The sequence below is a fragment of the Gadus morhua genome, chromosome 18 (genome assembly GCF_902167405.1).
Source record: "Gadus morhua chromosome 18, gadMor3.0, whole genome shotgun sequence".
In the NCBI taxonomy this organism is placed as follows: Eukaryota; Metazoa; Chordata; class Actinopteri; order Gadiformes; family Gadidae; genus Gadus; species Gadus morhua.
This window is the reverse complement of record NC_044065.1, coordinates 17,787,659-17,808,260: the sequence shown is the minus strand read 5'-3', so window position 1 is coordinate 17,808,260 and position 20,602 is coordinate 17,787,659. Positions and strand designations below refer to the sequence as shown.

General features: G+C 46.3%; 2 protein-coding genes across 6 annotated transcripts in view; one reads left to right on the top strand and one right to left on the bottom strand.

The window, feature by feature from the left end:
• gfra1b (gdnf family receptor alpha 1b) overlaps positions 1-2,209 on the top strand; it is a 31,795-nt gene extending 29,586 nt beyond the window's left edge. Inside the window, exon 10 of the mRNA XM_030340015.1 lies at positions 503-2,209. Within this exon, the coding sequence (XP_030195875.1) occupies positions 503-658 (156 nt within the window). The 3' untranslated portion in view covers positions 659-2,209. The remainder of the gene's footprint in view (positions 1-502) is intronic.
• A 4,523-nt stretch (positions 2,210-6,732) lies between these two features.
• Positions 6,733-20,602, bottom strand: part of atrnl1b (attractin-like 1b) — an 87,236-nt gene continuing 73,366 nt past the window's right edge. For 2 of the 5 annotated variants that reach the window (XM_030339925.1, XM_030339926.1), the window contains exons 27-29: positions 19,042-19,149; positions 11,308-11,422; positions 8,518-8,711 (exon numbers count right to left, since the gene is read on the bottom strand). In XM_030339925.1, coding sequence (XP_030195785.1) covers positions 8,587-8,711; positions 11,308-11,422; positions 19,042-19,149 — 348 coding nt within the window. In that variant the 3' untranslated portion in view covers positions 8,518-8,586. Of the gene's footprint in view, positions 8,712-11,307; positions 11,423-19,041; positions 19,162-20,602 lie in introns of all 5 variants that reach the window. The other 3 variants (XM_030339922.1, XM_030339924.1, XM_030339923.1) reach the window with 3 other exon arrangements.

The following is a 20,602-nucleotide window of genomic DNA, read 5'->3' as shown; positions in this document are numbered from 1 at the left end:
TGGAGGACAGCCAACAACTCGGCCTGAAACGCTGGTCATTCCCATCCCTCTTCCTAATTGGCTCAAATGGATGCCACCATAGAGTGTGAGCCGAAACAAGGACCAACAATAGCAATCACTTCTGTTTGTCTAGGGGTGGTTTGGTTTTTCTGCTGATTGATTGCAACTTCAATTTGTATTATGGAATTATGGAAGGTATTCATGACGACAAGCACGCAGTGAGGAGGATGATGAACGCACTGCCCTGCTCTCAACCATTGTGTGGTTTAAATGTCTCAAATTAAAATTGTATTTTATTCCTTACAGTTTCTCGTCCTGTATACCAAGAGACAAAAACATGAATATTTCAATGCACACCTTTCAAAAGCCCTGTTGCCATGACATCCGTCATAGACTGAACAGTGGATAAAAATGTATAAATTCCGAAAACTCTCACTGAATATTTCAACCTCTGTATTCGTCATATTTTAAGAGATTTGCTCTTCTGTTCTTTTGTGTGCAGAATTCAAAGCAAGACGAGCTGGCAGATTCCCGCTCTGTTCCCAGAAGTTCTTCTTCTGGTCTCCCCCTCCCACGCTTCCCTGTGTTGCTACCTCCAGTGGTCCTCACCTTCATGCCCTTCCTGTACCCTCCACCAGGGCTCCGACCCGGGCCCTAGGAGGACAGTCTGGCCCCTGGCCGGATGGACAGAACCAACACCTTTCACTTTTCTGTTCGGACACTATACAATGTTTTTTTTTGCGTCGGTTCGTTTGGAAGATGGAAGTGGCAGTCGGTTGTGGACGAGATCGTAATCTATCTTCAAGGAATTTCCTTATTTTCTTATTTTTGTTTCTTGTTTTGCTGCGGTTTTTGGTCTTCTATATGTTGTTGTGGCGTGGGGACAACACATTAATCTTCAGCAGAATTTTATGAAGACTGAGAAAGAAAAAAAAAACTTTAACAACTACAGTGGAAAAGTACGACTTATCTTGCCCACCTTTTTGTGTGTGTAGGCTTGTCGGGCCCAAATAAATATACAAACCAAAAAACTGAAACTAAATTAAAAAATACTGCTCATCTCTTGGTTTTGAGATGACCTAGTGAAGATGTACATGAGTGAAGAAACGCAGTTATCTGGTGTGGAAACAGTACATAGAAGACAAGAATGCTCTTCAAATTGATAAAAATGGATTCTGACTGCATCGTTCATTGTTCATTGTGCACACTGAAATGCTGTTTAAAAAAATCTGCAAATGAAACAGACAAATGTCGCTGTTAACTTCTCGGACACTGCTGTTGTATTGTCAATTTAACCCTGTCACTTCAGACTTTGTATCATTAAAGTCCATTATATCCAAGGACGGCATCTCAAGCAGAAAGAAAAGTATGACACAAAGTGGAGAGAGAGCTAACATTCAGTATACGTTATTTTCTTAAGAGTCTTATCAAAACAAGGATTACACGCAGTGGAGAACAGACAATTGTTTCCTACAAAAACCTTGGTAAAAGGTCTTCTTTTGGGAACATCTCAGCAGACAGTTGAAGGGTGCCATTTTTTCTCCTACAAAATTGAAAGTCAGAAAAAGGTTGTTTTTTGTTTGTTTCAGTCGCTGAATTGATGGAATGTTGTGGTGGTTTGATCACTTGCTTCTCGCATTACCTCTCGTAACATTTTGTACATACGATACTCTTAGAGCGCGCTGTTCTCCCCCTGGCAAGTGTTGCATAGCGTTGAATGTGTTTTTGCGACTGTTCAAGTATCTGGTGTCGGAAGACTTGTCAACTTGATTCAGTATAACGATATGGTTTGTACAACAGTGTGTGTGTGTGTGCGTGCGGGTGTGTTTGTGTGTTTGTGTTTCCTTCCTTCTGCCAATTAAGTAGCAAGTGAAACGGAACATTATCAAAATATCCTGACATCTCTGAAAGACAAATCAGGGTTAACATTTTAGTGAAGAATTTGAGCTAATAATACATTCTAAATTGTGTGTGCGTGTGTGTGTGTGTGTGTGTGTGTGTGTGTGTGTGTGTGTGTGTGTGTGTGTGTGTGTGTGTGTGTGTGTGTGTGTGTGTGTGTGTGAGTAGTTGACACCATACTATCTGTATTATAGAAACTCAGAGGAATGTAGAAAAGTAGAAGGATAAAATATAACATTGTCTGAATACCTGGGGTCTTGGCCTCTGAAAGTGTAAACAATGTGTCCAATAAATTTGCCATCTGTGACCACTTCCTGTCAACATATGAATTAAAATGACTGTAATGATACCGTTTTAATGTCGGAAAATATGACAATTGCTAAATAAGTTCCATCTGCACGTTGACAGCCCCTTATGCTGGTAGATGCAGCTGTTCCCAAATACCCTTCAGCTCCACAATTGGTCAGAAAACCGTTACTTGTAGTTTTGACAGCCTCTTCTAAGCTTAGCTTAGCTACACTTCTGACTCACTCCTGGTATTTACATACTATATATATTCAGCCATTTCTTCTTCGCAAATGTACCATCCTATACAAATCCAAGAGACCCTGGCGTTAAAATTCTTCCACCCAAAAAAACAAGATAAGTAGCTGAAGGACACAACTTATAGTATATACTCATTGTACTTTGGCCAGGTTCCATCCCTTCAATGCCGTGTACGCTTATCTTTTCCTTTAGTGAGTGCTGTAGCAGCTGCCATTGACAGTCAGATCACATAAGTCCCCAGCAGAGTAGCAGCATCCAGCGACAAGGACACACACTGCCTGCAGAGGACAGGCTGCTCATTGGACAGGACAGAGGGGGCGGGACTCCGCTGAAGATGACCTGTCTATTTTGGCACGGTGATGGAATACTTGACCTAGAGGGAGAGCTAAAGATTTAGTAGAGGTGTCATCAATTGGAAGGGACAAAATGGCCACTTTAAATTATGCATTTAGCAGGGCCACTGTTTTCTGTGTGACAGAATGGGCTTCGAGAAATGTTTTACAGCTTAGGAAAAGAAGTTGGTGGAGTTCACCTTTTGGCGAAAATATAATGATAATATGCTTTGAACCAAATATACCCTTTTTAACCATTATCCAATATCTCAATCAACCTTAAGATTCCAATAAAAGTTATCAACAGAAGAGCATTAATCATTTAATTTTGAACCTTACAATCACCGAACAAAAGTTAATTAAATACATCATTAACATTTGGAGGCATTAAAAAGCTTTGCACAAAAATATCTTTATTAAATAATATTGTTTTAAATTGTTTTTGACACATGACCAATGCATTTGTGTATATTGTATATCTGTTTTTAAACGTGCACCACATCCCATGTAGCATTCCAATACCCTCCGGGCAAAACGATTTTTAGAGTAAACCCTTTGCAAATATTTGAGCTCCAGGGACATGGGGGACATCAGTGGCATTGCACTTTAGAAGAAGATTGAAGAAAATGACACAATCATCTGTGAGGTGTTAAAAGGTTTACTGTAAAGGCTTCGTTGGCACCCCCCCCCCCCCCCCCGGGCTAGGATTAAAGTGACTGTAGATAACAGAGTTCAAACGCTGTAGTGTCGCCCTTTCAACCAATCCCGTCTAATTACCGCCTTAACTTTGACTCCCCCAGCAGAGACATCACCTCCACGACACAAACAATCTCTTTGGGATTTCTCCTCTTTCATTAAGCTGGGAACGCGGGGCAGACCGTCAGAGGGATGTTATTGGTTGGCGGTTTAACGCATTGTACGCGCTAAATGTCACAAAGCGATTGGCTCGATTGGCTCGCCAAAACACACCTTTCGGCGGCGAGACGGTGAGATAAGACTAATCCCGGCGCCTGATTGGCTGAGAGCGGCTGCGGTGGGCGGGGCTCTACGCTCGGGACAGGATGAAAGACTTTGGGGTGCCCCGGTGGTTCGCCGGGTAGAGCGCGTACTATTAAGGCCCTCTCCTTACCGCAGGCGGGTTCGATTCCTGCCCGTGGTCCTTTGCTGTGTGTCTTCCCCTCTCTCTCCCATACAATCCTGACTTACTCTACAATAAAAGGATAAAACCTTCAAAAATAAATCCAAGACTTTGGAGGTACTTTGCCGCGGAACCCCTGGATAGCGATTCGACGCCATAGCACATGTAAATAACAATGGGTGTCTGAGGTGACTGAACAGGGCAGAGTGACAGCCCCGTATTGGAGTTCAGGATTGGCTAATTGATGATTGGTGTTTATGTTGCACTCCATCCTGATTGGCCCATAATAATAGTTTTAAAGGGGTGATATCATGCCACCAGGTGTGAGTGTGATAAGCCGCTTATCTATCCATCATACATCTAGGCGGACACTTATGATGTCACTAAGGCACAGGGAAAGGCAGGTTTTCAAACGGCTTATAATGCCTAATCACACTTGCACCTGGTGGCATGATATCAACCTTTTAAAGCCCATTGGTCCAATGGCTTCAAGGCTGTTGGTAGTCCAGAGCAGCCTGGGAACCAGACAAATCTGCAAGCTCATCACACCCGTATATCTAACATGATATGTTTGATATGATGATGAGAGGGGCTCATTTCTGAAAAACTTAGAAAATTAGCCAGACAATGTTTGGCTAATTGCAGGGCCTTACCTTACCCTACCATGCACTACTAACAATGTGTAAAGTATGTTTACTAGCAATCTGTACAAAATCTATAGCTTACAAGCAATCACACAGACATCATATGCACATCAGGCGACCCCAAGGTTGGGAAACGCTGTCTAAACCAAAATAGTGTGTGTCACACACCAGGAGAGACAAGGTCGGAGCCTAAGGGCCAGTCTGGTGGTCACTACAGTTCAGTTCCCAGGAGTCCCATTAGACACTTCAGCCCCGATCCAATGGTGGCAGGAAACGATGAGTCAGACAGGCCGTGGTCGCCAGCCCTGGCCCTAACCTCCTCCGTCAAAATGTCATTTAAAAGAGTCCAATTTTGGAACTCTAAAGTATGATGAACGTGAGGTGCATGGCAAAGTGATAATCTTTAAAGGGCAATATTTCTCAGGCTTAAAGAACTTTTAAAATAATGGCTTTCTGCTTAAAAAAGTGGCAGACACTACAAAAAAAACAAATCGATGTAGGCCTACAAAATAGCGAATCCTCCTACGAAACCGAATAACCAGCCTCGGTACAGTGTGTTCAACCTGCGCCACATCAATTCTTAGCCCTATAACCCCGTCCGTCATTGCCATTTCCGCCCAATCAATCCAGCTTTGCTTGAGCCATTAAGTTTGCTCCGACCATTAGCAGCTGGCCGTGTTCACGCCTTGGTGGAACCCGAGTCTTTACAAGTTGCTGCATCCAGACATGTCTGATCCGATCTCTATCAGAGCGGTCCCGCTGGACGTGACCCAGCTGGCTGATCGTCTCCCGCGGGCCGTCGTAATAAATCCAAATCAGTGTCGCGACGGCGCAGACCTGCGGGAGAACGCTGTAGAAAGGAGAGTCGAGGTTGCAAGCACGTGACCGCGCGCGCCCATACACGGTCAAGCAGAGAGTGGAGAACAGAGTACGGCTGTCATGTGTGAATATCGGTGCGTGTTCACGTGCGAGTTCGACACCATTCATCGGAACGATCGACGAGTAGTGTGGACGTCGACGTCGGGTAGACGGAGAGATTAGACGGGTACAGGGAGATGGGGACAGATTTAGGTAGATAGAGACAGACGAGGAGAGCAAACGATGCAGAGTAAGACACAGACAGCAGGAACAGGAAGATAGAGACAGACATACAGGGAGATGGAGATACACAGGGACATACAGAGAGATACATGGAGGGAGGGAGGCAGGGAAATACAAGCTGAGACATTCAAATACAGATAGATTAGATAGACACACAGAGATAGAGGAAGATGCAGGGAGGCAGATACAGTGAGATGGAAACAGGAAGACGACAACAGGCAGATACAAGGAGAGAGACATAAATAAAGGTGAACAATTGTTAAATTCAATCCGAAAAAATATTTAAAAAGACCCCACTGCATCTCTCAAATGTTGACGTGATGATTCACTCCACCTCCAGCACCGTCAGTCAGGGTGGGGGCGGGGGGTGCTGTATGATGCTGAACATCATACGTTCTTCCACAGCAATTCATCTTCCCCAGGTCTCTCCTCACTTACACTTCCAGACGATGTCTCGTCTGATGTACGGCAGACTTCACCTGTCTGAGCCATCAGGTCGCCTCACTTCTCTCCTGCCAGGACGCGACTCAAGAATAAAATCATCCAGTCGTCAACCATTCTGTTGGATTGACACTTTTACTGACATTTTTGTGTAGAAGGCACTTTTAAACTAAGTGACTTGCAAGAGAGAAAGATTACTGGTTTAGTGTATCTGGTGTACTAATACAATAAACAGCATGTTCTCCATCACTTCCGCCAAGGAACACTCCAAAGTGAACACAAGTCGAGAGTTGAATTGTCGGTCAAAAGAGTCGCCATCTCATGATAATTGCAAACCTGGAATGAGGTAATTGTCAGAGCTTGAGATCTGTGGAGTGTCTTCATATAAGGAGAGCTACAGAAGGCCCATGTTGAGATTCCAATTAACTAGAATAAAAGCTATGATATGAATAGAAATGAGCCAGATTAGGCTTTTACTTTAAATGTAATCCAAATCTACGGTTAATCTATCCTAAAACAAAACTGCTGCATTACGTCACAAGCTGTTAAAAAATTACGACAAAGGCTTTTAAATAAACAAGGACAGAATACGACGGTAGTAAGTGAGTGTGACATTTCAAAATGACTTGGGTGTAGATCTTAGAAGTAGTGTTTTTTTATTTTCTGGCATGATGTCCATCTTTGTAATACATTAAAGATTTCTGATCTGCGGTTTGTTTCTCTCGTCTCTTTCCATCTTAAAAGTGAAGGACCATGATTCCTGTGTAATGGCACCGTAAAGCAATACCTTTAAAAAAAACATTGAAAACAAACTTTAAAAAGAACACATTAGCCGGCATACGGCAACGAGATGCGCTATAGTTACCACTCTGCTACGATAAAACCACACGAACAATGCCCACGCAAGTCCTTGGAAGAAATGTAAAAAAAAAAAATCTGTAACAAGGAACATCAATTTTTTTTTAGAAGTCAACAATAATATTAAGTTAAATATGCCATTACACGTGAATCAATAGAATATGAAAACAATAGCGGACCGAGGGCTCTCTCTCCACTAGACTAGTGACAGACCAAGTCGTCACACAGCTATCGGACGAGGGCTAAAGTAAAACGCTTCTCTTCGTCCTTCTGTGATAAAAAAAAAACCATCCATCTGACATAAGAGTAAAAAAAATTAAAAGAATCAAGACACACGTTTGTTCGTTCAAGACACCGTTACACGTCCAGGAGGGCGGAACAACCAGACGTGACACAATGTCAACATCATGCCAAAGTAAACGCTGCAAAACACACACCCTCCGCAGGAGTTAAAAACAGTTTCACAGGCAACACAGGCGTTTCAAAGGCATGTTAACCCCCCCCCCCCCACCCCTAAATATGCCTCTTGAAAAACAATAATAAAAAATAACAATATACACAGTTATGTTGTCCGATGGTGAGTGTCCAGGAAACATCTTTTTCCGTCCCATGCGCTTAAATGTCCAACGTTCGCACAAGTCCTCCATTTTAAACCGTTTCTTTTGCTGCAAAGAGACACTCGACAATTCGTAGTGGAGAAGACATCCCGAAAGAAAAAACATAAAACAAGGTCTCTGTTATGTACATAAATTCTTTTTAAAACAGCTGTATCATCCAGTTTGGGTTGTGGGCGACCAAACAAAAAATTGACATATCCGAGGTGAAGGAAAAACAATTGTGGTTCTGCTTCTAAAAGCCCCAAGGATCTAGACATTGCCTCTGAGTGATTTCCTCTCTCGCCGCGACGCTTTCATGGTATAGTTTATTTATTTAAAATGTATTGCACTAAAAATGCAGACTTGAGCTGGAACAGAGAGTGGGAGGGTAGCGTCACAAGGTTCTCTCACACACACACACACACACACACACACACACACACACACACACACACACACACACACACACACACACACACACACACACACACACACACACACACACACACACACACGGAAGGAATAAGCAAAGTTTGGTTAACCAACCAACAGACGGACGGACGGACTTGAAAGAGGGTCAAGGGTCACTGATCACATGACCAAAAACGTGTCACGTGCAATCACTTTCACATACAAAAGCTTGACCAGAGGTGTTTGGTGCTACAGCGAAGGATCCTTGAAGTCACATGACATCTCTTTCTGGCCAGCGGCTCGGAGCGTCTCCATGACGAAGACACAATGGATGACCTTTAGGGGTCCAGGTGCTTGCCCTCCGGTTATGGGGCGAGGTGAGAGGTGAGGTGTGTGTGTGTGTGTGTGTGTGTGTTCGAGGGAGATGGAGAGCAGATCTAGGACACGTTTTGCTTAAACGGTGGGAAAGCTGAGATGCTAAGGGGAGTGCAGGCGAATGGAGTCTCATACGCCCCTCCCTTCTCCCCGGTGTCTCTATAGGGCGCTCCGACTGGACGTCGGCCGCTCAGCGTGGAGCCGTCACCCCCCCCCCACCCCCCCCGTGGAGGGCAGGGGGGGGCTCAGACGCAGGTGCCCTGGTGGGCCGGCGGGTGGGCCTTGCGGCTCTTCAAGCCCAGGGTCTTGTCCTTGAAGTCCGACGTCTTGACCTGAGAGATGTCTATCAGCGCGCTGGCCACCGTCACCCCTGGGAGGAGACAAGAGACGCAGAGACTTTATCCAGGTTCTGTGTGGACATCAGTCACAGAGCAGCAGTCAAACAGGAACCCCAAAGAAACGTGCATTTATTTATTTCTGATTGATTTGATTAATTTATCCGACACCTCTCACAAAGCCGTGACAAAAAAACGGATTCAAACAAAAATTGAACCGAAAAACCGAAACCGAAAAGGGGACGTTTATTTCTGTTGATTATTATTTATTCTTCCGACACCAGACGCAGAGCGGCAGTCAGAGCGATTCGACAAAGAACCAACCGACCGTTCCCAGATTCCGCCCAGAGGCTGAGGATTTAAATCCAGCGGCTGCATAAACGATTTCAAACGGAAAGGGCTAACCATAAAACGACACGCATAACTGGTGGCGACGGCGTTTGGTGTGTGTGCTCGTGTCTAGCCCGGGGTTTGTTTAGTTTGGTCGATTCTGCGGCAGCAGCTGTCAGCGGGGGGAACAGCAGCAGCCTCTGTGGTTCCGCTGCCTCTCCTAGGGTCGTAAACGCATCGGAACGTCCTCCAGAGCGCTAGCTAGCGTCAGCAGGGCTACACCGTCAGCAGGCTGGATCGGACCCTCCCCTAGCAGCCCCATGCTGGCGAGGGGGGCCTTTGGCTACAAATTGCTAGCGGTCCGGAGCTAGTAGTGCTAGCTGTTTGTAGCCATGTAGAACTAGCTGTCAGTCGGTAGTAGCAGTTGCTGTCTATAGCATGGTGACAAAAAGACAGCCCATCATATTGGTCACTGCCAATTATCGGCTACAGGCAAATGTGTATTTGTGCGTGTGTGCGTTTGAATGAGTGTCTTTGTGTATTGTCTTTAAGCATCAGTGGTTTCCTGTTTGTTCCTGTGTGTGTGTGTGTGTGTGTGTGTGTGTGTGTGTGTGTGTGTGTGTGTGTGTGTGTGCGCGCATGCGTTCTGCTCTGGTAACTCTGGCCCTGCTCCCAGTGAAGGGCCTCTCAGACAAACGGTCTGAACCAGAGCGTGTCATTGGCTGCTACAGCCAGGTGGGCGGAGCTTGCGCACCAGGGAATTAACCCCTAAATAAAGTGTTCCCTGCAGCCTCGACGTCAGAGTTGTCTGACGAACGGAGATAACGCAACGCATCATCAGAGAGACCACAAGACACACACACACACACACACACACACACACACCCCGCTCCCACTCATGGGTGGTGACAGCTGGTATCTAGCTACATGAGGACCTGATTGAAACCCACTGATTCATGGTGCGACGGTGGCGTGCCAGATTACCTCCGGTCGCGGTCCGGTTCGGAAGGCCAGCGGAGCGGAACCTCTTGTGTGTGTCTGGGTGCCGTTTGGTGCCGCGCAGGCATCTGTGCGAGTACGTGGGTATCTGTGTGTGCGTGGGCGCGCATACAGTCATGTGTTTGTGTGTCTCTTATCTGCTCACGTCTCCTTTCATTCCATTTCATTAAATGCGTTTTTGTTCTTTTTTTTTTAAACAAGAGTTTGAGTCACTTGATGGGAGCTCATCCCGGTGGACGTGAGTTCCCGTTGCCCCCAGACTACATTGACAGATGCGTCGGTGCCGACACCAGTCCGACAGAACAATACCAAGGTTCATATGGAGAGCTATTACGGTAGGAAATCTGCCAGCATTACCTCCGTACTCCAAAGCGCTTAACCGCTTCCTTCACAACGTGTTAAAGAGCCACACCATTAGCTGGGACTCGAAGAGCTCTTTAACTTTATACGCCTGAGATGACCGCACGGGCAGCCTAGTGCTAAGTCTCTGTCGTCCTCTTCAGTTGATTTTATGACTAATTTATGTCAGACTCGCGTCTCGTGTTGAGCGGAAAGGTCGTTTGATAACCACCGGCGCCGAGTGTGCTTTTAGCACCACGGAGGACGTAAAGTGTTGTCGGGCAGGAAGGGAACAAACAGCAGTCATCACAATCTGCTGCTACGCCGCTCGCTAGCATTAATGAGACTTTAGCTTAGAGGCTAATGGTGGGAAAGTGGATGACGCATCGCCATGCACACAAACACATTTACAATCACAACAATAAGATAAAGAAGGTTGTGAAGTCCACCTTTCTTTTGAATTTGTGTTTGAGTTAAAGCTGTTTGGAGGTCTTGCAACTCTAGAGAATCACGCTGCAAACAACGTCAGCCTTGATCTTCTTGATTTAAAATGTTCATTTGCACGACTTAGGTCGGAAATATGATTTTTTTTAATGGAAATTGTATTTAAATTAAAATATGTTTGATCGATTCAATTTAGTAAATCTATGTTTAAATATGGATGACCCCAAACATGCCAAAGAAATGTGAGATAAATGAGTCGCTAATCGGGCTTAGTATCTCTGCATGTGTCGGGTCAGTCTGTATAGCCCTTATTCACAGTGAGCCTCAAAGGGCTTTACAGTACATGTGTTTCATGATACCCCATTGTCCTAGCACCCACAAAGGCAAATAAAAGTCTTTAAGAGGAACCCTTGGGAAGGAACTGTGTGTGTGTGTGTGTGTGTCTGTGTGTGTGTTTGACTGTGTGTGTGTGTGTGTGTGTGACTGTGTGTGTGTGTGTGACTGTGTGCGTGTCCTCACCAGACTGTCCGGGGGGTGGGAGGCCGAGGGGCCCTGCGGGGAGCTTCACCAGGACTGTGAGGACGGCCGCCTTCCCCCCGAGGCACGGCTCCACGGCGATGGGCTTGGGAGGGCCCTGGGAACCAACGGAGGGGGACGCATTAAAACATACCAACGTAAACCAATACACACACATCCACAAATCTGATAAATGTTACTTTGAGTAACTGGGTAACAAAGTCAAATCCGATAACTGTTATTTGTTTGGTAGCATCGTCAGACACAGAAAAGAGTTCTAGTTCTAGCAATAGGTAGTTGTACACGCTTAGCGAAGGAGGACAATTCATTATTAAAGTCGTTTGTTCGTGTTCTGTGATATTGGTATTTGCATGTGTTGATGTTTGAATATGTGTGTTGGTATGCATGAGTGCATGCATGCGTTTGTGTGTGGATGGTGTATGGGGGGGGGGCATATCTGTGTAGAAAGCACATTTATAACTCAGCAGACAGGTAAACACAGACGAGCCTGCTCAGTCTGACCCTGTGAGTCGCCCAGGAGCCATAAACCAGGATGGGGCGCCAAATGGAGAATGCTCACACCTTGAAATGGAAATATCCATAATTCATCGTCAGCAGCGGCATCCCACTTTAAACTCCTCTCGTCATGCCAGAATTATATCACCCCGCTAAAGGACAAAGTCGCTAATGAAACGCACGTAGAGCAAATACTTCTGAGCTGTTCTTTGCCAGATTACATCATGGAGGTGGACTTTATTATTTTTTTATTTAGAATACAATGACAGGACTAGAACTTGAAATGAAAGAATCATTTTAAAACGTAGGCAACATAATAAAACTGACAATAAATTGAGGTCTAAATATAGTTTTCAACAAATAGTCAAAAGTTGAAAAAACACTGACTTCTGACAAATTGCATAATGAAAATTAGAAATAAAGTCCAAATTGAATTCCCGGATTTGAACCAAGAACCTTCCACCAGCAAGCAAACCTATTCTAAACAGTTTCTCAAGACTTTTTTCCAAAATGGCGACAGCCCGACCCCAGCGTTTTCCGCGCCTGGGGTACGGATCAACTCCAAGACGAGCTGCAATTAACGTGTCGCACGCCTCCCTAATTACAGCCACAGAAACCCTCAGTCAACCTTGCTTCATACGTTTGAAAAAAATAAATAAAATCGGACTGAAAAACCAGGGACCCAAAAACAAAGGAACTCTCAACCGACTCCAAGCGCTGGTACGATCCAGACACCTTTAAAGAGGTACAGCACCCTTTACCAAAACATTATTCACTTTGCCACAGGCTTGACGGTTGGCAATTTCTATTAAATAACTGAAATTAGCTGAAAATGTTTGCCACTGGAATGAATTCCCTGCACATCTGATAATGTACAATCGGAAGAGTGTAAAATATGCAATATATGGCCACCATTACCATGAGGTGATCCAGTCTACAAACACTGTGGGTAGTTTTTGAAAATCTAATTAACTCCTCTATTCGAAGGCCATCAATGCACAAGAGGTGTGATGTGACATCCGTGTGGGAAGAAATAATCAATATTTCCCAAGAATTCAAGCTGTAACTTAACGTAGTGGCTAGGGGTGTTCTGCTTACACCCAGAGGTGTATTGAATTGGATCCCCATGTCCGTAGCATACTTATATTGAGCCCTGAACCCTTCCAACTTGTCCTTCTGGATAAAAGTGACTCTCAGATGACAGCAGGTGAAGGAGGCAGCAGCCAGGTATTCCGTCACCAAACTCCACGTGGCGTCTCCTCCAGAGTACCGATAAATATGCAAGTGCCCGACTCACAAAGCACTCTGGGAGGAAGGGGCCGCACGCCAGCCCCTCACCGCCGCCAGCCGCTCCCTTAATCAGCACTGAGTGGCTTCTCATTTGCTAACCGTCGCAGAGGCGGCGCTCTCTCTCGCTGGCCCGCGGAGGCTACTCTATCGCCCGCTGATCCTACACTCTTGCTCGCCCGCTGAGATTACTCTCTCGCTCGCCCGCAGAGGGTACTCTCTCGCCGCCGGCGGAGGCTACTCTCTCGCCGGCGGCGGCCCTGGTAATGCCGGGTGCCTTGCTCTAGTGTCCCCGTTGAAGCAGGTTGAAAACGCCGGATAAGACGCACGGCTATGCAGTCGTCTTGCTAAAAGATGGGGGCAAGGATGCTTCTTTTGTCAACATAAACTTAACAGCGCAAGGAGGGATTAGCAATATGAGCCAAATGAGGCCGAAAGCATGGCCTCATGTTTGGATGAGTGGTTTTCAAATACCAAGCTAAGAAATAAAGAGGGTGAGAGGGAAGGGGGAGGACAAACGGTCACTGGTGACAATAACGGTAAACAGTCCCGGCTTTCATTTCCATCGCAGAACGGAGGAGGATCAATGGAGGACGGAGGCAGGCGGACGAGGAGCAGGCAGGGGAACACAGCAGAAGAGGAGGAGGAGGAGGAGGAGGAAGAGGGAGACTGGAGGGTGACGAGGCGTGGCCGAGCGTAGCAGAAACAAAAACAAAAGATCACCAATCTAGCTGGTCGGCTCGTTCTAGGCAAAGAGCGAATTTATCTTCAGACCCCACCGGGGAGGGTCTAACCTTTCATGGTTCTACGCCCATTTAAATGGCTGTTTTTGTGTTTATTTACACAAAGGGTTGGATTCGCATAAGTGGATTGACTTTGGGCAGTTAAAAAAAATTCAACCTGAAGAAACAATCATATTGTAGATGTTTCTAGAGGTTGGAGGTTTGACTCTTTTGCATGTCAACACTTTTATCTACGAGATGGCTGAAAACTGAAGCCACTGTTCAATTGTGACGTAACTTTAGATCCACACCAGGAATCGGCATGCATCGTAACACCAGCCATTAAAGCTACACAGTCGTACGAGAGCAGTGGCTGGCGTGAGGTGTGAGGTGGGGTAGGGTTTGGGGGGAGGGGGGTGACTGTACGTGAGTGATGCCGCCGTTGTTTAGCCCAATTAATTTCCATGACCTGTTTGCCGTCTGTTTCCAGGCATCTGTGAAAGGTACACTCTCTCCCCATCTCCAGGTGCCCCCGCGTTTCAAACCACCGCTGTCACGCAAAGGACAATTTGACGGCACGCCATTCCAGGCCCACCCGAGTGGTCTCGCTAATGAAGCTGAATGTAGGCCGTGTTCGTACGCGCGCACGGCGGACGCTCTGCCGCGGGGGGGGGGGGGGGGGGGGGGGGGGGGGGGGGGGGGGGGGGGGGGGGGGGGGGGGCTGTAACCCCTGCACGCATCACTGAGTGAAGCATCATTAGATCCAGCCCGGGCCCCCAGAGGTAGCCCACCGCCGGCCCCCCAATCAGCAACACGCTGCTACGTCATCTCCATTGGAGCCTGGCAGCGCGGTGACAGCGAAATGGCGCCTTTTTGACGTTAATTATACTTAAATCTCCAAGCCTGTCGCTGGCATAGCTATTTATGGTTATAAGTGTGTGGTTCACAAAGGTACGGCTAATAGGATTTTCTAAGAAAAGGGCTTTGAATTGATTCAAAGCCCTTTCTGCAGAGGACTGCGCCGTGGTACGTCCACTTTACTCTCGTGGCGTTATCGCTGGTAGTGATTTTTATGATACCGCTGATCATTTCGATTATACACCCCCTTGAACTCGTACACGAGTACGAGTTCTCCATGTTTCACTTCACTGCTCGTGTACTCACGTACGTGTTCGTATGATTGTGCACCAATTTGCCCTACTTGCCTCCAAGGTGTTCAGAAGCAGGTCATGAAGGGAGCATGTAGGGTAACTACTACAGCCTGTGTGTCCTTAGGAGGCCTACACACATTGGAGATCTAAGCCGATAACTGCCCCACCCCCCAAAACATGTCTGGAATGCTGGGATTAGGTCCTTCAACTGTCTACTTTACAATGAACCAGAGGACACGAGACACTCTGCATCCAACGCAGCCTGCTCTCATTCATCTATTAGCAACACACACACACACACACACACACACACACACACACACACACACACACACACACACACACACACACACACACACACACACACACACACACACACACACACACACCCCTCCTGACAGGTATCATCCATCACGCTGGCCGTTCGTTAGCCGCTCCATATGTTGGACGCCCGACACAGTCAGGAGAGACATCTGTGTCAGGCAGAGCTGCGTTCTGATTGGCTGAAAAGCAGCGGCCATATCTGGGGAGGGACGGGTGTGGTGGTGTCCGAGGGGCCGGGGGCTGAGCCTCCAAATCAGGGAAACGGGAACCGATCTGCGTGCTCAGGCCAAAGTGGACGTGGACGGAGCCAGCGGAGGCAGGAGGGGACCAGTTCTGGGTTAATGACGGCGGGAGGAGGGGCAGCTTTAAGCCTTCTTGAAACTTTCTTCATTGATATCATAGTCTTTGGATACTAATCCCTTGACGGCACAAAGCGTCCCATCAAAGTATCTGAACACACGACGCACGCCGACGGACGCCCACTTTAATTCAGTTAACTCTAAGACACAAACAAAGGGGCTAGCCAAACCCGAGTCAGCTTGCTTTACCCTCAAGACGTCAGGCATTGACTGAAGCACGGTGGTGTCAGCGCTAATGCCAACACGGCTGCCATCACCGCGCCAGTGGAGCAGAGGAATCCACGCCGCGAGCGAGCTTGGCAGCGGCGTCCTCATTGCCATTAACCGACATTCTAAACAACTAAACGACGCCAGATGCTGGCTCAATTAACCGCCATAAAAGAGAACCAGGCCTTGGCTTCGTATGGTCACCTTGAGTTAGAGCCAGGGCAATGATGGCGCTGTACTGGGTCCAACATACACATATACAGCTAGAGCGCAGACGGCTATGGAACTGCCTTCTGCCTTTCCTCAATAAAAAGAGCCCCGCGCATGAGCATACTAATAAAGAACGATAACCACAGACCCAGAGCCCTCCATGTAATGGGTTCTGGTACATGCTACTGAAATCACACACTGGTGTGATTTCAGAAGAAGAGGGGAACAAGTCAGTTATAGCAGGTTGTCTTCGGTTTAATTGCTAGGTTGTTTATTCAGTTCATTTATTTTAATTTGACGCACTTGCAAGAGATAATTATTTGAGGAAACCGTTAGTGGAAGATGTGGGTTGTAGACAACCAAAGAAAACCCTGGTTTACTGAAATTCGACCAACTCTACAACCCAATCGTTTGGTCAAAATAAATAATACAATTTTTTGTCATGATAGTATATAGACAACACACGTCGGAGAGGTCGATTTTAGGATTAGTTCAGTGTTTATAATAAGGGGTCGAGATGGATGGCGCTTCGGTTCTTGCTAAGATGCCAATTCTGATATGTTCACATTCAAGTTTATCAAGTGTTGAACATGAAAGATATCCCAACATTTTTAGATGATTAGATGATCTAGATTATCTTCTGGATCACTTTTTTCGCCTCAATTTTATAAAATGCTGCCACACCGACGACTTCATTGTTTTGACCTCCTGTTTCAAAAGTCTATTTAGCCATACGATTATTAAAACAGAAACTACAGAGCCTTAAATTGTATTTTTACTTGTCTGCATTTGTCCCAGCCACCCGCGAAAATAAGGGACTTAGAAGCGCTTTTTTTTCTTAATGAAAGGATCACCATGTGGTTGATGAGAATTTGGACGAACAACCAATGGTTCAACCAACCAGACAGCCCTATGGAAGATGTCAATCCAATCGTACGACCCAAGAGCTTGGGAGGGACTTATTCACAGAAACTTTGGCTCCCTGTGGTTGTGTTTCTTCCTGACTAACGGGGAACAGCAGTGACGGCAACAAGCTTTGAGCTGCGTTGAGGTTAAGTGTTCCGTTTGTTGCTTCAGCATCAGTGGAAGGATGAGAAGTGTCCATACATCAGTTCTCCGAGTACCCTCACATACTTCCTTTCCCGCCAAAAGCGTTAACCTTTGCGACGTGGCAGGTGCTCCATTATTCCCCAGCTAATCACTTGTTTACGGTCTAATATTTATGTAAAAGTGCCGTCACTTCACGCCTCACGCAAGCTTTTGTGTCTCCTGGCAAGACGGGAGGCGGCCGCCTGATGAGAGAGACAACTAAGTGCTTTCAGGTGCGACTCTGCCACTTTACGTTTCACCCCTTCAGCCTCTCCGTGCCATCCTCCGCCATCCCATAATGCCTCTGGAGTGGTGCTCAGCGCTTTGCTAACAGCGAACGGCGAGCCGTTGTGCTGCGGTTGCCTCGGTTCCCGCCGGTCGGAGGTTGGGGCGCTGCCTCGGTGCGGAGCGACGAGGGGGAGCTCTTCTAAGTGCTCCAGAACAACGCTTTGTTTCTGCCGAGCTGTGATTCAGAGACTTTAGGTCTGTGTTCACGTGCTTAAGCACTCCAGAGAAGTCTGTTGGTGTCAAACTGCTTTTACGCTTACTAAAACTAAATGTTTGGCGATAGGCATTTCCGTATTGGGCTTTGCTTGCGAGGTCAGAAATGAATAAATCTGGACCCAAATCAAAGCCATTTTTGATGGTCATTGAGAATATAAGGTTGGGGGACGCATAATAACTCCACAAACCGGAGACTTGTGACTTTGTTTGTGAGAACTCGATGCGGTTCCCTAGCTGGGCGCGTGGAAGGCGCTCTATGGATGAGAGTTGGCTACACTGGGCTGTGCAGCTCTGCTGTAGAGGATGCAAATGAAGCTGGCCCACGTCCATTATGCCCATGTCATGCCACTGAATTAACTGAATCAATCAAGCACCGCCACCAGTGTCAACACAAGACACAGTGAATTGTGAATCTGGGATATTTCGTATCTCAGATTCATTGTATTTTATACACATTATCTGATGCTATAATTGCTGTATTTTTCTGGAATTATGCCCTACATCCACAAATGTCCTCCCAATGTGTTCCCAACCCCACACTAATCGATTTGTGCATGTTAAATGACTTTGTGAACGTAGGTATTAAACAGGGGTTTACAAATGGTGAATGCGATACACCGACCGGCTCAGGGAATGAGCGACAGTAGGATGAGGAACGCGTTCACCGGCTGATGATCATAATTCATTCAGGGCATTAACGTGATTAGGGTTTTTGAAAGTTATCATAACACCGTGGCAGATTGCTTATGTCCATTATTCTAATTACCTGGCGGTCATGCCTTGATATCCTCTCCCTGTGTCGGTCAAAGCCCTCGGTCTTACAACCGTAGGTGTACATTCACAGGCATAACATAAGATGTGTGTACATCACTGAAAAACGCCTTGGATAAACCCAAAATAAAGAATAGCAGAATATCTATGATTACGGTTAACCCCTTAATCCTTACTATACGTCTGATCAAAGGTAGGACTACTTTACAATGATTCGTTATAGCCTCTTAATAGTACATCAAAATAGCTGCAAGCTTTTAGTATCATCTTCCTGAGTATCACCGCCTCACCTGCCATGACTTTTAAACAGCTGGCCCCGCATTGTAAATTGTTACGGTTAACTATTAAGTCCTCCAGCAGGAGCTGTCATCCAGAGCGACATCCAGTGAATTCAGTATCAGATCCCCTAGCTGTCATTAAGGAACAGGTAGGGGATAGGGCATCTCGCTTAAGGATGCCTTCAGATAGGATGTGGAAATCGGGGCTTGTTCCCATCACCTTTCGACTAGGAGTGAAACACCCTCAACACTGGACAAAATAATCAAACAACCATAAATTAATTATGTGTACGTATTCTGTGTCAAGTGTTTTACTCACGTCTATCAGGGGCTGCACCAGCTCAGTATGCTCCGCCCCCATCCCCAGAGCCACGGCAACCGAGGCGAAGGGTCGGCTGGCCATCTGCTGACGTTCCCTCATCAGTTGCTGGGAGGCAGACAGGAAACAGAAAGTGAGAAAGGAGGATGAGACCGTGTGATGGAGCATCATGTCAGTTACTTGGTATGGTTTTTATATCACACACACACACACACACACACACACACACACACACACACACACACACACACACACACACACACACACACACACACACACACACTCTAGTACTGTCTAATGAATGAATAGGTAACGTCGGCTTGAAAATAAACATTGACAGTATACACAACACATGAATAGACGTATACATTTAGATATCTTTTTTGTATATAGAAGCAATTTCTGAATATCCCTGAGCCATTGGGTACGGTGATGTCATGAACACAGGACTGCTCCAGCCCCAGAAGAGGGGTCTTGGAATCAATGCCCCCTGATTACGATGGTGAACCCAGCACTGGGCTAGCCTCGGCGGTGTCTTAGGCTCCCCATATTTTAACCCCTTCTCATTAAACACAGACTGAATTTGGGGATGTATTTATCCATTGCTGATCGGAGAGAACTAGATAACGGCTGCAGCGAGGTAGCTTCTACGAAGGGGTGAACACGGGTTCAGTGAACTTCAGAAATCGAAAGTTGGCTCGTAAAAAAAGGAAAAAGAAAAGACCAAAAAGAAGAAGAAAGAAGAAGAAACGGCTCCCTCCATTATGCGTATGACAAGCAATTACTCAGTCATTGATTCACTGTCATCAGTATTCCAGAGGAGGCTGGTATTAAACACCCGTCGTGATCCCAGTCAGAACAGCGTCTTCACAACACCGCCCCGCATTGGAACCCAGGCCCCCCCCCCCCCGGGGGGCTTACAGAACAACAACTGTACACACACACACACACACAGCAGTCCCCACACACACACACATAACAGTCCACACACACACACTTAACAGTCCACACACACACACACACACACACACACACACACACACACACACAACAGTCTACACACACAACAGTCTACACACAAACAAACACACACACACACGATACTAGAAGGAAAGGAGCTATGAAAGGGCATCGGGAAGAAGAAAAAGGACCAGAGTCCGTTCTCAATAGGCCACGTGTGCGTTCATCTACACCCCCAGGTCTATTTTGGCACGAGGCAAAAAAAATAAAATACAAAATCAACAGGAGATATCAATATGGGAACAGTGCACAGCGATCTATAGCCTCCCATAGCTCAAGGACATGGGGGAGAGCTGGCCCACATTACACAAACACACACGCATGGACAAACCCATCGATTCATGTGACTTCTCTCTCGTGTGTGAGAGTTTACCGCTCATGGCTTTGGGTTTTTGTCTTGTAATTCACATCTTTTCTCCATTCGTTAAATGGAGCACCTTTTGGTATGCAAGCTAATGATGCGATATTAGCTTTATTCATTCAGGGCTTTTATCCAGAGACATTTCAATACGAATGACCCTGAGAACAACATGTCGATAGA